The sequence below is a fragment of the Panthera pardus genome, unplaced genomic scaffold (genome assembly GCF_024362965.1).
Source record: "Panthera pardus isolate Hobbes unplaced genomic scaffold, ASM2436296v1 HiC_scaffold_25, whole genome shotgun sequence".
NCBI lineage: Eukaryota > Metazoa > Chordata > Mammalia > Carnivora > Felidae > Panthera > Panthera pardus.
In genome coordinates this window covers 16,557,075-16,573,075 of record NW_026526821.1, presented here as the reverse complement: position 1 = coordinate 16,573,075, position 16,001 = coordinate 16,557,075, and the positions used below count along the sequence as shown (strand labels likewise).

The window sequence follows — 16,001 nt, the reverse complement described above, 5'->3', positions numbered from 1 at the left end:
TCCAAGGATAGACATACAGATCAATAGAATAGAATCAAAATAGTCCAGGAATAAACCTCTACCTACATATATGGCCAATTAATTTTTTGGCAAAGATCCCAGCACCCTTCGGTGGGGACACAATAGTCTTTACCAAATAGTTGTGAGACAACTGAATGGCCATGTGCAAAATAATGCAGTTGGACTTTACCTCCTGCAAAAGTTTACCACATGCAAAAGTTAAGTCAAAATGGACTCATTACCTTAGTCTCAGAGCTAAAGCCATAAACATCTTGGAAGAAAACATAGGGATAACCCTTCATAATATTGGATTTAGCTGTGGATTTTTAGGTATGACATCAAAAGTATGAGCAACAAAAGATGAATTGATGAAAAATTAGATGAATTGGACTTCATGACAATTACACACTTTGTGCATCCACAGACAGCCTACAGATTGGGAGAAAAACCTGTGCAAATCCTATATCTTATAAGGGTGTGTATCTAGAATACATAAAGAACTCTTATAATACAACAACACAAAGACAACCAAATTTTAAAATGTGCAAAAGATTTGAACAGACATTTCTTCAAAGAAGATATGCAAGTGGCCAGGAAACACATGAAAAGATGCTCAGCATCATTGGTCTTTAGGGAAATACATATCAAAACTATGAGAAGATACCATTTTATACCCCCTAGGATAGCTGTAAAAAAAAATAGTGGAACATAAGTTGTTGGTGGTGAGGATGTGGAGAGATTGAAACTCTCAGATGTTGCTGGGTGAAAAATGGTTTGATGGTTTCTCATAGTTAGATGTAGAATTACCATAAACCCAGCAATTCCACTCCTTGCTATATACACAAAAGAACTGAAAAGAGGGACTCTAACAAATATATATACACAAAGAAGCACTAGTCACAACAGCCAAAAGATGGAAATAGCCCACATGTCCATCAGTGGATGAATGGAGAAACAAATTGTGGTATTTACATACAATGGAATATTATTGAGCCAGAAGATGGAATGAAGTGATAACACACTACAGTCTGGATGAACCTCGAAAACATTGTGCTAAGTGAAAGGAACCAGACACAAAAGGTCACATATATGGTTCCATTTATATAAAACTATCCAGAATAGGTAAATCCACTGAAAGAGAAAGCAGATTGGTGGTTACCAGGGGTTGGAGGGGCCAGGAAGAATAGAAACTGCTTAATGGCTATGAGGTTTCCCTTTGGGGTGATGAAAATGTTCTGGAACTAGATAGAAGGGATGGTTGCAGAACACTGGGAACATACTAAAAGCCATTGAAGTCTTAATTTTTAAATGGTTAACTTTATGTGACAGGAATTTCACCTCAATAAAGTTTAAAAATTGTAACAAATATATTTAAACAACTTTTCCTTACACTGTAAATAATTAATCAGTATCTGTAATTTGCTTCTTTAAGGAAAGAAGACACAGCTTCTAGCTGAAATCCTCCAGATTTTTAGTTGGTGATCATTATTAACTTCTTAATCCTATGCTATCTCTTCTATTTTAGGAATCCTTATAAAATAGTCACATTAAATCCTGCAGTCACCTTAACAATAGCTATTTTGAATGAATATAAACTGTAGTGGTTTCTGAGCTCACTCCTTCTAAAATTCCTTTTTTGGGTTTACTTTTCATTCTCTAGGTTTGAGCTTTGACAGTATTTGCTTCAGAAAGGAACAATTTGAAAGAATACACACACACACACACACACACACACACACGCACACAGTATGTATATTTTACTCCCTATGGATGAATTTTTGATTTGTTTGTCATTTTGTTGTAGTAAGTGAAAGAGTATATTCTGATGATTTCATAGAACATAAGCTTATCACCACAACAGGCTTCTGGCCCATTGGCTATTCTTGGATTTGTTCTTCTCTAGCCCCTCCTCAAGGCCCAGAGACCTCCCCTTTGCCCCTGTTTACCCCGCCCCATCTCAAGGAGTCATTGCCTTTGATGTTTACTGAAGACTCTTCCTCCTAGAAACTACAGGGGAAGGCTTACCCTTTCCTGACCCAAAGGGAAAGCCACATACTGGAATCAGCCTAGCATTCTTCCCTTCCTGGAATTCCCTTCCTGGTGCATGAAGAGCCTGTGGCAGTCTGTCCTTCTGCATGCCCCTTCTACCCGAGAAATATTGCTCTGCTCTGAATTCCCATTCCTTAGTTATTTGGAAAGAGAACCACAAATGGGGAAATTGGGGAACAAAGTGATTCTCGCAGCCTCATAACCCACCTCTGTGTGGTTGGTGAGCTCTAACTTCTTGCGTGTTTGTAAACTTCACAACCTGGCCCTGCCATTTGCCTCAATGGTTCTTCTCCTCAACCACTCCCCACAAAGGACAATCAGTTATGGTTTTTCATGCACCACTTCTGGGGAAGGAGGAATGCTGGCCTGATTCAAACCACCTGTCCTTCCCCTGGGTCACAGCCAAGATAAGCCTTCCCCCACATGGAGAATCTTCATGGTCTGCCAGTCCATTCATTTTCTTACTATTCTTGCTTCTTGGCATTTGGTGAGAAGTTCATTTGTTCACTCATTCATTTACTTTTTGAGCACTCATTACTGTTGAAGAAACTGGGGATACAGCAATGACCAAAACAGATGAAAATCTCCTCCATCATGGAGCTGACATTCTAATGGGGTGAGACAGGTAATCAATAAAATGTGTAAGGTGTTAGAAATTGATAAACACACAAAAGTGATCAAAACAAACAAAATGCATCATGGCCATCGTTTGCGATTTTAAATCGAACAGTGAGGGTCGAACTCATTGAGAAGGGGATATTTCAGTAAACATGAGTGGCAAAGGAAGGAGCTGTGTGAGTATTTGTGAGAAGAGTGTTCCAGAGAGCAGTGCAAAGGCTCTGAGGCAGAATCATGCGTCGTGTGGCCAGAGTGGCATGAACCAGGAGAATGGTGGGGGATGTCAGGGAGGTGAGGGAGACAGAGGTGTGCGTGAAGGCATTAGACCATATGGCATGTGGTAGGAGGCCATTGTAAGGACCCTGTTCTTCCTCTGAGGGACAAGGGGACCACTGGAGGGTGGTGAGCAGAGGAGTGCTGCGATCTGACATTTTAACAGGATAATTCTGGCCCCCGAGGGAGAAAAGACCATAGCAAGGGTGGAGGCAGGGAAGCCCATCTCTTTCTTAGGAGGAGTGAGAAATGAATCTTGAAGAAGCCTCTGATCCAGTGTGGGACGGTGCTGAATTCAGAGTCACAAGACCTGGGTTTGAATCCCATCCAGGACGTACCAGGGACACGACACCCCCACTTTCTGAGCTTCCCCTTCTTCACCTGGAGAGAATAGTCATGTGAGTTCTTTGCAGAACAGATGCGGGTTAAATGGAGAACGCGTGTGGAAAAGCTGGGGTCAATGGCTGGCACACGCTAGGTGCTCAGTAAGAAGCAGTAGCCAAGCGGGTTGGTATTCAGGTGTCACGCATTTAGGATTTGATTGCATCCGAGGGAGACATGTAGTGTTTGCATGTTTAGTTATTTTTAAGTGTGCTAATCGCCTTTTTAAATGAATTGTCATAATTGTGTTATTCCAATATTTGGATACAACATATGCTTATTTTTGCAAAAGGCTTCTGGCTGGTTGGGCTGGTTCCAGTGTGTTGAGGTTTTGGGTTTTAAAAAAAGGAATGGACTCGTGCAGTTGTTCAAATCTCATTGGGCACATGCTCCGTACTAGCACCTGTTCTGGGAGCTGTGGGGGCAGGGAGCAGGCAGGAAGGCGGTGGTGGAGAGAGACATGAGCCATGGATAACTGAAGGGTTTCCAGTCTGCCGGGAGGGACCTAGGTGAGCTCTCAACCTGAAGCCTGGTACCCTCCCCATCTGATGTGCTCACTCACCACATTCTAACTGAGCACCTACTGTGTACCATGTGCTATGCTAGGTGCTGGTGACGAGACAGTCTGGTCCCTGTCTTCAGGGGGTCGGGGTGGGGTTGGGGGGGTCACAAGTAAAAGGGAAGTAAAGAATAAAAGATAATTGGAGATGTGTGTGATACTGTGGGGAGCACAAGCAAGGGGCCGAAGAGGGGGAATGTGAAGAGGGAGTCTTGTTGCGGGATGGGCAGGGGAGCAGGGGGAGGCTTCCTGGGACCCTGCTTTCTGGGATGATATGAGGCCCATGGCTGAGTCCCACCTAAAACCAGTCATCCCTCAGCCCATCAGGCCAAAGACAGACATCACCCCATGGTGTGCAAGCCTGGGGCATGCGGAGGAGGAGTGCAGACCATTTACAGTGAGGGTACCAAGTACATGAGCTGTGTGTTCTTGGAGTAGTTCCTTAACATCTCTAGAACTCTGAGCAAGGGCAACAATGGCGACAATTACAGCCGGCACTGAGAGGGGTGAGTCAGGACTTTTACACAGTTACTTTTTACACAGCCCTGTAGCACCTGCTGTTATTACCTTCCTTTCACAGATGAGGAAACTGAGGCAGAGAGAGGTTAAGTAGTGTGCTTCAAGTCACATACCTAGAGTGTGGCAGAGCCAGGATTCAAACTCAGGCCCTCCTGAGCTTCACCACACACTGTATTCCTGTGCAGTGGGGACAAATATCACCTGTGTCCAGGGCAGTCACAAAGGTTGAGTGAGGTGTATGCTCATGGCGTCTGCCCTGGGGCCTGGCTCATACCTGCGCTCAACTAATTATTCTTGAGCTCTTACTTTGTGTCAGGTTCTGGGAAACAGGACCAACAAGGGCTGTCCTAGCAGAACTCACATTGAACTTGAACCAAATAATTATGTAAGCAGTTAGTTAACTGCAGGTTTGATGAGTGCTTCCAAAGAGAATGCAGAGCCACCTGGAGGCATGTAAGGGGCTGTGAGCCACTCTAGAGAGTATCAGGGAAACCATTTAAACCAACCTGTTGTGGAGAGGTGAGTAGAAATTAGATGAAGGGACAGCGTGTGGTGGGCACAGCATTCCAGCAGAGGGAACAGCCTACGTGAGGCCCTGGAGGCAGGCAAGGTCACTGTGGCTACAGGGGTGGTGGGGAGCAGCCACGTGAGGATGACAGAGCCATGTTTGGGACTGGGGGGGCTTTATCCTCAGGACAGTGGGGAGCCATCAAAAGCATTGTAAGCATGGGAGTGGCATGCTGGGGTGATCGTCTTTCTAGAGACCCCTCTGGCCACATGGAGGGGATGCACTGGCAGGGAAAGGAGTGGGCTGTGGGAGGCCAGGACAGAGGCTGCTGCATTTGTCCGGGTAAGAGACAGTGTGGCCTGGACCAGGGCAGTGGCGGTGGGAATGGAGAAAAATGGGTATGTTGAAAAGATAGTTTAGAGGAGTTTCACTAGATTTGAGGAATGACCAAGGGTAAGCCCCAAGTCTGTAGCTTTATTAACTGGATGGAGGACTGGATGAGGGAAACACAGGTGCAGGGTAGGGGAGGGCAACATGACTACCTACAGCTTTGCACATGTTGACCCTGAGTGGTTTGTGAGACAAGAGGTGAAAATATTGGGTGAGGGGAGGTGTTTAGATGCTCAGATCTGGAGCTCAGATGGGTGCCAAGATTGGAGCTGGAAACATGGCAGAGGAGGCAGGTCCCAGTGGGCTGTGAAGTGACTGGGAGATGAGGAAGAGGGGGCTACAGGTGAGGACAGCCCTTTTAAGAAGACAGGTATGGACCAGAAGGAGGTGGTAGCAGCTGGAGAGGGATGGGGGAGTGTGCAAGACCAGAGACAGATGGGCATGTTTTAGTGCTGATGACAGTGGTCCAGCAGAGGGGGAGGCCAAAAAGCCAGGAGCAAGAAGGGTTAATGGGATGCCCAAGGTCCTTGGACAGATGGGGAAGGATCATCGCCTATAGAAGCAAGGAGCTTGGCCTTAGGAAAGAGGGGTGGCTCTTCTGGCATCACAACAGGAAGCAAGTTGGTACCAAATGGGCAAGTTTGTGGTTCTGGCATCAGGATGCTGTTAGAGTTATTTTCTGTGTTCCCTGGGAAGTAGAAGGTCATCTGGTCATCTGCACTGGGCGAAGGGGCAGAGAAGGTGCTAGAGGATGAGGAAAGAAGACAGTCTAGGGAGAACCGCCGTGGAAATGAACAAGCTGGGAGGGAGTGTTTCCCAGAAGTATGGAAACACCACAGAGAGCTGGTGACCATGATTTCTGGTGAAATTTGATCGAAGCCTTGCTCAGTTCTCTTGGTGAGGGTGAGAAAGGGTGGGTAGTTGGGTTCATATCATGATGGGGGTCTTATAAGCAAGGTGCTAGGCATAGAAGAGCAAAGAGGGTCACAGAGAGCTTTCTCTCCTCTACCATTTCTGATTACTTGGTGGTACTCTGGCCCCTTGTCCTTTCTGCCCCTCTATAGCCATCTCCCTTCACCAAGCCCTGTACCACTCATAGCCTTAACCATAACAGTATGCCAGTTGACCTGTGGGCGCCTTGTCTTGGAGGAGATGCGCTCAAAGGCAAAATTGCATTGACACCCACCAAAGTGCATCAAAACGCAACCTGAAAAACGATTTTCATCCCCCCAGGGAACCATGCTAAGATGTTTGGAAGATTCTCTCTCTCTGTCTCTTTCTCTCTCTCTCTCTCCCCCACCCCCAGACACTCTCCAGTAGAGGTGTACTAGTTTTAAAGCATGGAATGATCAGAATGTATTTATTTGGGAGGTGGGCACTGGGTGCAGAGTGGACAGAGTCTCAGTGGGGGATGGTGCCGGGAGACTCCTTGAAGAGGATACAGATCAGACCCTGTTCCCTCCTAGTGTTGTAACCTGGGTGAAGCCTCTAGATCTTGATTATCTGATTTGTCAAATGGGGATAAATACAGGATTCTTTTAAGAATTGGAGAATTAATTGCATGTCAATTACATCTTAATAAAGCTGGAAAAACTGGGGAACCCGGGAGAACCTGGAAGACATCCATGTCAAGGTAGACTTACCTGGAGAATTAGGGAGATAACCCACACCAGGGTAGATATACCTGGGGAGTTTAGAGAGCTATCCAAGGTCATATTAGACACACATTTGTAATTAGGGAAACATAGGAGGTCATTATAGACATGCCTGGGGTATTATGAGCACATTCCAGGTTTTGTGTCACATGCCTAGGAGATTTTGGAGCAAAGACAGAATTGGAGATGGCATGCATATAAAACACCCTGCATGATGGGTGGTCAAGGGTCAGGAGGGTTATTATTCTAGGTAAGAGACAGTAAGAAAGAGGGCTGGGTTGGGGTCCTGTGTAAGGAAATGTGCTTTTGATCTGCACCATTTAGAAGGAGGTGTTGCTTTGCCAAGTTCCTCAATAACAAGGCTGGATCAAAGCCTGTTTCTTGGTCCCCAAGCCCTCAATTTGGCCATGACTTGGCACTGCAACTAAGGATTATGTGCACCCAGATTCTTAGGATCTGTGTCACAGGAAAGGACACATTACCTTCCTTTGGAGACAGTATAAATTGGAGGAAGGGGAAGGTGACTGGAGTTAGGCTTCTTTCTAACTGTGTGACTTTGGGCAAGTAAACTCCCCTCTCTGTGTCTTAGTTTCTCTATCTATAAAAGGAGCATATAATACCAGAAACCTCCTTCATTGGGTTGTTGTAAGAATTAACTCATTAAATGTTTGTAAAGTGCTTGCACCTGGCATATACTATATGCTCAATAAATGCTAGATACTTACATTTTTTGATTAAAAAAAAAAAAAAAAGCTTGAGGAATTTGTTTACAAAAGATCTGAGACTTACCAGGACATGGTTTCCACCTATGTGTTGAGCTTCATCAAGAGGGACTGAGTTTTCCTTGGTCTCCTCCCCTGGCTATTCTGTTAACCTCAGGTACCAGCTGTGTGTCCCTTATTGAATTAGGTTCAATTCCACAGATATTGATCGAGTAGCTAATATTTTTAGCCACGGAGCTTGAGATGGATGAGATGAGTCCATCCTCCCCTCTCTTTATGCAAATGGAGAAACTGAATCCAGAGAGGGACAATGATCATGCAATAAAGAGATTGGAGCGTACATATAGAGCAGTGAGGCAGGGGTCAGTCCCCAAACCTATGCAAGCCTTTCCTGCCCCATATCCTGAGTCCTGGTCCAGATCTTGGAAGCAGTTTCATGTAATGGGAAGGAGCCAGATCTTGGGGGCAGAAGACTAGGTCCCGTTCCTGATGGTTGTGAATGTCCTTTGCCACCAGCACGATCACTTCTTCCCAGACTGCACATTGTCCATCTGTGAAATAAGCCCGCAGCAGCCCTGCAGAGGGAGCCAGTGAGCAAGAGATGGCTTGGGCTCTGGGTCCAAGGATGGGTGTGAGTGTGGCAAGGCGCTTATCCTCTCGGAGCATGTTTCTGTAGATATGCAGGGCTCTTCCCCGGGCAGTTGTGGTGAGGTTCAAACATGGTGCCTGAGGAGAAAAGTTTTGACACCAAAGAGGTGTTTAGATACCATGTGCTCCTTGCTCTCGCCACACCTCTACTCAAATCCTACTCACCCTTAGCACTCAGTGGCCTCATCCAACAAGTATTTACTGGGAGCCTACTTACCAGGAAGCAGGTATTGTGTTGGGCTTCAACTACCCTAGTTATTCTAACATACACATTTAACTTATCAAAGAAAACAAGGATGTTGGAAAGATGTTATTTCCCATGTTCTACTCTGGTATTGTGGGGTTCCCCCCCTTTACACATTATGTATTATGATTGTTCTAAGATTTACCATTATATTCGCCGGTACCTCTGGTGTCTTTCTTCAGTTCTGAAATATTCCCAACCATTATCTCTTCAGTTATTCCTCTTCCCTTCTGTCACTCTTCCAGAATGCTGATTGAACAGGTGTCCTTTGGACACCCTCCCTTTGTCCTCAGTGTCCCCTAACTGCTCTTTCCTAGAAGTTTTCTCATATCCATCTTCCCGTCTGCACACATCCTTTCTCTGAGCCCTGATCTATTTCAGAATATAGAAAAGGGGAGTGATCCCCCAGGCTGACATCACCTCGGTACCAAAACCCAATAAGGGCAGAAGGAAAAGAGGGAAACTACAGGCCAGTCTCACTCATGAACTAGATGCAAAAATCCTGAACAAAATGTCAGCAATCAAGATCCAGCAATGCATAAAAACAGTAATACATCATGACCAAGTTTATTCCAGAAATGCAAGGTTGCTTGAACATTTTCTAATGTTAAACCAAGTGAAGTAATTTACCATATTAACTGTATTAAAGGAGAAAAGTGACTTGAGCCTTTCAGTAGATGCAGGGAGCAGGAGTCCAATAAAAACAACAACAACAACAACAACAGCAGCAGCAGCAGCAGCAAAAACAAAAACCCATGCACAGTTGAAAGAAAAATAAACACCTTGACAAACTAGGAATGCCCTCACTCTGTTACAGAATTCCTGTAAGAGCCTATGGCAAACATTGACCTTAGTGGTAAAACACTGAGCTATTTAAGATAAGGAAGAAAGCAAGGGTCCCCACTTTCACCATTTCTATTCAGCATCTTCCTGGAGCTTCCTTATCAGTGCAGTAAGGTGGAGAAAACAACAAACAAGGATTAGAGAGGAAGGTGCCCAGTATGGCTCCTAGCTTGTGCTCCTGGGGGATGTTTGTGCCATTTACCAAGATGCGAAAGACCAAGAGAGGACCCAATTGGACTGGGTGTTCAGGGCACACAAGGGAAAGGCATCCAACTGCTGTGGAAGCCTACCAGGCAGGAAATCAGGATACTTCAGCTCCATCCCAACTCTTCAACTAACCTTGGATGGGCCACTTTCCTCTTGGTGTTTGTTTGTTGGTCTTTTTAAGATTTTAAGTGATCTCTTCACACCCAACACGGAGCTTGAACTTAACCCTGAGATCAAGAGGCGCATGCTCTTCCAACGGAGCCAGTACCTCTGGTGTCTTTCGTCTGGTGTCTTTCCTCTGCCACTTTCTTCTTGGACCTGAATTCTCCCATCTGTAAAATGGGTGGGTATAGGAAGATGGGATCAAAGTGGACTGCAGTGTCGAGATCTGAATGGAAAATGAAGAAGAGAGGGGAGGGAACAAGAGCTGGTCCCATTCTCCAAGAGGGCAGGTTTTTGTATACAGACCCTCTAGTGAGAGGGAGCACCCATTTAGAGATGGGGCAGGAACCTGACCAAGTCATAGGGCCATTTTGACTGTCTGCCTTGCAGAGGGATCATCCCTTCTTTCCTTTGCCAAGAAGTTGTTACCATTGTTGCTGCTCTTATTGGTGCTATTAAACATGTTCTGTGGTTGTAAGACACTGACTCCTAACAATATGCCCCTTTGATGTTTTAGACCTACAACAGCCAGAGCGAGAGCAACGAAGACTATGAGATCCCCCCGATAACACCTCCCAACCTCCCTGAGCCATCCCTCCTGCACCTGGGGGACCACGAAGCTGGCTACCACTCGCTGTGCCACGGCCTCACGCCCAACGGACTCCTCCCTGCCTACTCCTACCAGGCCATGGACCTCCCAGCCATCATGGTGTCCAACATGTTGGCCCAGGACAGCCACCTGCTGTCGGGCCAGCTGCCCACGGTGAGTCCTTTTCCCCCACCATTGTTCCTGCTGGTTACAGTAGGGAAATGGGTTAAGAAAGCAGAATGCCAATGTTTTGTGTGCTTGTGTGCAAGGTGTGGGCTTGGATGTTTGCATGGGGGTCTGAAGAATATGAGGGCTGGGCATGGAGAATAATCTGTGTCTTCACACAGGTAGCTTCTGGAACTCTCTTTATAATATCTTGGTATTATTTGTTTTGTCATTATTTCTAATGGTATAATCTCATCTTTATTTTTATTTTATAATGGCCTTATTGGGATAGAATTCACACACCATACAACTCACCCTGTTAGAGTATACAACTCAGTAGGTGATACACAGGGTTGTATGAACATCAACACAGTCCATTTTGGATCATTTTCATCACCCTGAAAAGAAACCCTGTACCCCTTAGTCATCATTCTCAACACCCCCAGCCCTACAACCCCCAGCCCTAGGTAACCACTGATCTACTTTCTATTTCTAGATATCTGCCTATTCTGGGCATTTTATATAAATAGAATCATAATAGTTTTAAAATAATTGTATTTTGGGGGCGCCTGGGTGGCTCGGTTAAGCGTCTGACTTCGGCTCAGGTCATGATCTCACAGTTTGTGGGTTCGAGCCCCGCATCCGCCTCTGTGCTGTCAGTTGAGAGCCTGGAGCCTGCTTCAGATTCTGTGTCTCCCTCTCTCTCTCTGCCCCTTTCCCGCTCACGCTCTGTCTCTCTCTGTCTCTCAAAAAACGAATAAATGTTAACAAAAATTAAAAAAAAAATTGTATTTTGTATCTTGTTTAAACTACCAGGGAGGAGGGTGGTTCCTGAGTTAAAGTTTTCAGGATAAGTAGAAATGCGGCAGGCAGACTAGGGCAGGAAAGTACTTTCCAGGTTGGGAGAACAGCATGTACAAAAGTAACAGGCGGGAGGGCTCGCGTCATGCTTGGAGACAGCATGTGGTTCATTTTCTTTATAGGGCTGGAGAGAAAGGACTTGGAGCAAGAGAAAAAGAGGAGGTGAAAGAGCTAGCAGGGCCTGGACCACAAGGGTCCTGAATCCCATGAAAAGGAAATGTATGATTTCTTAGCATAATGGCGGATTTGAACAATCAAGATCTATAGAAAACTAGCACAGCATTGCTTGTATAATAGAAAAAGACCCTTAAGGGAATTGTAGTACTTCTCCTGAGTAACTATGATTCCTGTTTAGTTTCTGCTTTTTCCTTCACAGTTAATATTATATACTAGTCACAAGTCTTAAGTTCATTTCTAAGTGACAGGGACCAATCTCAAACTAGCTTACGCAAAAAAGTCTGAAATATCCAGGGGCGGACACGGCGTTTCAGGCATGGCTGGATCCAGAAACCCCAGTAGTATCATTAGGTCCCTATTCTATGCCCATTTACACGCAGCAGGCATGGTGGCTGCTGGTAACCAACATCTTCCCTGACATCTCTGGCAAGTGGCAGTCTGGGTCTTCTGGATGGAGGTGGGAGGGACCACGACGGAGCATGGCTGGACCAACCATTGTGTCCAGGAGGAACAATCTTTGATATTGTCAGCTTGGGTCACAAACTCACCAGTGGCAGAGGAGAAGGGACTTCATAGTTGATTTCCTATCAGAATCACTTGGTATTGGGTGGATCACTTTCATCTCTGCAGGGGATACTCAGAGGCCACAGCCACGTGTTTGGCCCAATTCTAGCTGATGCCCGGGACCTTTGGGCATGCAGTGTGTATTCTAACAATCTTGACTGTGTTTTATTTATTCCTTACTCTTATTATCACCAAATCTTCTTGCTTAAAAAAAAAAAAAGCTGGTATCCTCTATGTATTGTTGTAAACTACATCACATTTTTTTCTTCTTTGAATCCAGGTGAGAAGTAAAAGGAGGGAGAGGCAGAGGGGAGAGGGAGGCAGCCAACTCAAGCTCCACGTCTTGTAACGTTCAGGGTCTGACTCAAGTGCTCAGTGGAAATGGATCCTCCATTTTTTGAGGAATGCTTTTCTTTGGGGCCCATCAATAATGCAGGTCCTTGGTTTCCTCTTCTCTAAGAGACCTCAGGATTCCAGAGCCATATGCTTTTAATTCCACTTTTTTAGAATGCTGTGCCTTAGCTGCCTGCACGGGTAATTGCTCACAAGGCATCACTACTCCAAACCATCTCTTTTGGGGAATTATGGTAACACAAGCAAGGGCAGGGCCCGCAGACGCCTCTGGCATGTGCCCTGGGAAGGGCTGTGAATGCAGGGGTGAGTATGGCTGTAGTCCTGGGCGGCAGTGCTGCGGGCCTCTGGTGTGGTGGACAGGGGAGACAGTGGGTTAGTGGCTAGCGTGTGGGCTCCAGAGTCTCACAGACCTGCCTTAGATCCTGGCTCCACCTCCCGAGCTTCATTCCTTTATCTTGGAATCATAACAGTACCCACCTCAAGACTGCAGTGAAGTGTATCTGAGATAATGTGTGCAGTCTTAGCAAATGCCTGGCAGAGAGCAAGCGATCAGGTAATATTTATTATTAGTAGTAGTAGTAATAACAATGAATTCCCACCGGAACCAAATGGCAATGTTTTCCGTGAACCTCCCTTACCTAAAGGAACAGATTGCAGATACTCTCAGGTATTTTGTAGGGCCACCTGATTACAGTAGCTCTGATAATTACAAAGAATGCTGTCTGTTAATCAAAAATGATCTTCTGATCCTTCCTCCTAGGATATGTTTTGGTTGGGCTCGGGCCAAATAGGCACTTTGAGTCATTTTCCATATTTCTTTAAAACTAGCTCATGTTAAAGATGCTTCACAAATTCAGATAGCTTGAATTCTTTCATTAGTTTTCAAGGGTTTGCTGAGTTTTATATTCCCTTGTTATGTAATGAAAGATAAGCTAAACTTTCTTATCCAGGGGAGGGCTACCGGAGCAAATGGGAAACCGGGTAAGCACAGGTCCATCTGTCGGGACTGTCTGGTGAAGAGAGACAAGGCACCCTTAGAGACAAGTTTTTAAAATTTGTCTGAGCTGTAGGACGCAGATGTGTGTCTGTGTGCATATGGACGTGCACACTGAGGGTGGGGCTGGAATTTGCTTCGCCACCTGCTAGGTGTCAAGCCTGGTGCAGAGGGCTTTACAAACTGCTCACACACTGCTCCCAAGAACCGAGTGCCACATTACAATAAGGAAACGGAGGCTTGGAGCAGGCAGGTGATTGTATTGGTTTCCTGTGGCTGCTCTAACAAATTGTCACAAACATGATGGCTTAAAACAACCAGAAAGTGATTCTCTCAGAGCTCTGGAGGCTACAGGTTGAAATCAGTGTCACTGGGCCAACCTCAAGGTGTCTGGAGGGGTGAGTTTCCTCCGGAAGCTCTGGGGAGATTCCATCCCGTGCTGCTTCTTGCTTCTGAAGGTTGCTGGCCATCCTTGGCTTGTGGCCACAACACTCGAACCTCTGGCCTGTTTTCACATGGCCTTCTCTTATGTCAGTATAGTCTCCTCTGCCTTTCTCATAAGGACACTTGTGATAGCATTTAGGAATAATCTAGGATAATCCCTCCATCTCAAGAGCTTTACCTTAATCACACCTGCAGATTTTTTCCCAAATACACCTTCCAGGGATTAGGACCTGACATTTTTAGGGAGCTGTTTTCAGCCTGTGGTATGGTGATCGACCATGCAGCAGCCTTTATTGAGAGCCTGCTAAGCACCAGGCATTGTCTGAGCCCTGGGTCTACAAGACGCCCTTTATGCACACACATATATAATGTATGTAAATATATGTAAATAATATATGTAATATATATGTATATTACATATGTATATGTATATTACATATTACATGTGTATACATGTGTATATATGTATATATGTAATATATATGTATATATGTAATAATATATGTAAATATATGTTTATATATGTAAATATATGTATAAACATATGTATAAACATATATGTAAATATATGTTTATTATTTATTTTGAGAGAGAGAGCATGAGTAGGGGAGGAGCAGAGAGAGAGAGAGAGAGAGAGAGAGAGAGAGAGAGAGAGAATCTCAAACAGGCTCCATGCTGGCAACACAGAGCCCAACACAGGGCTCGAGCCCATGAACCGTGAGATCGTGACAGCAGAAACCAAGAGTCAGATGCTCAAGCGACAGAGCCACCCAGCTGCCCCTACAAGATGCCCTTGAGGAACTCCTGGAGCAGGCAGAGAGACAGGTGAAGACTCTGTTTCTGCTATGTGTGCCCAGAAGAGGCACCTTTAGGAAGTGATGAGCTGACACATAGCAGCTTCTACAAACACTGTATGAATAAATGAATGAATGAATGAATGAATGAATGCATGTCACACAGTTGTTGAGAAACAAACCCAGAATTCCAGCCCAGCTCTGTCTGCTCCCATACACCTCTCAGTTTCACCAGGTGCCTGAGAGATGGAGCAGCTGGGCTGCAGGGCCGCAGGCGGCACAGGTGTTCCGATGGGCAGGAGGTCACAGATGCTATTTGGACAGGTTGAGATGCATCAAGGATGTTGTTCCTGGAGATGTGGTTGAGGCCAGAGCGTTTGACAGCCATCTCGTTTATGCCCAGCCCTTTCGGCTCTGGTCCAGAGGCCGCCGATTCCTTCTGGTCCCCCACCCTGGCCTGGTGGCCTCCTGATGTGCGTGGCCGCCGGCTTTTCCGCTTTTAAGGTATGGCTACTGGCAGGAATCCTGTGCAGTATTGGAATTGGGCCCCTTTTACAAAATTAAATATGCTTAAAGCTTCTCCCTCGACTTCAGCGTCTTAACTGATTAAACATTCATTTCCAAGACAAAAAGAGTCAATTTAGTATGAAAGATACATTTTGCTGGTTTAATTTAAAGCACTGCACCTCCATCTGACCCCTATTTTCATAACTCAATAATTTTATCCTGTGTTGATTGTCTCATTTTGAGAGAGATATTGTATGTATAAATCAGTTTCTAAAATACCCAAAGAAACTGGAAGAGTGGAATTTATTAAGCAGCCTCTGTTAAGTCTGAAATAATTTATTTTGGAGTCGTCCTTGGGAAACGTTCAAGCTTACGGTCCTGGCACACCCAGGAGAGGAATTCTCCTGGGAAGGGCCAATGCTGGATGCTGCCAGACAAGTCCCGGGGAACCTGCACCTTCTGTGAGACCAGAGAGAGTTGTGGGAGAGTCTTGAGTGGGTGGAGATGGGTGTGATGGAAAATGAGTTCTGGCAAAGTTGTCCCCGCCCCAGCCATGGGTTCTGGTGGTTTGGGAAATGTGGGGTTTCCCTAAGCCGAGCCCTGGGAGTCACTGGAACTGAGTGGTCCAGTCTTAGTCCTCAGCACAGGCGTGGCATACAAGTGTCATTCAAGCGTTCTCTTCCAGAGTTGACTGTTGTTTACTGTTTCTGGGGCCTTTGACAATTACTGTCTCTCCCAACCTCAGTTTTCCCATCTATTGAATGGGGATTGAGA

At 45.5% G+C, this 16,001-nt stretch overlaps 1 protein-coding gene across 9 annotated transcripts in view; it reads left to right on the top strand.

The window, feature by feature from the left end:
• The window catches only part of TOX2 (TOX high mobility group box family member 2), a 135,468-nt gene that overhangs the window by 76,162 nt on the left and 43,305 nt on the right, over positions 1–16,001 (top strand). For all 9 annotated transcript variants that reach the window (XM_019458432.2, XM_019458430.2, XM_019458436.2 and 6 more), the window contains one exon: positions 10,296–10,541. In XM_019458432.2, coding sequence (XP_019313977.1) covers positions 10,296–10,541 — 246 coding nt within the window. The remainder of the gene's footprint in view (positions 1–10,295; positions 10,542–16,001) is intronic.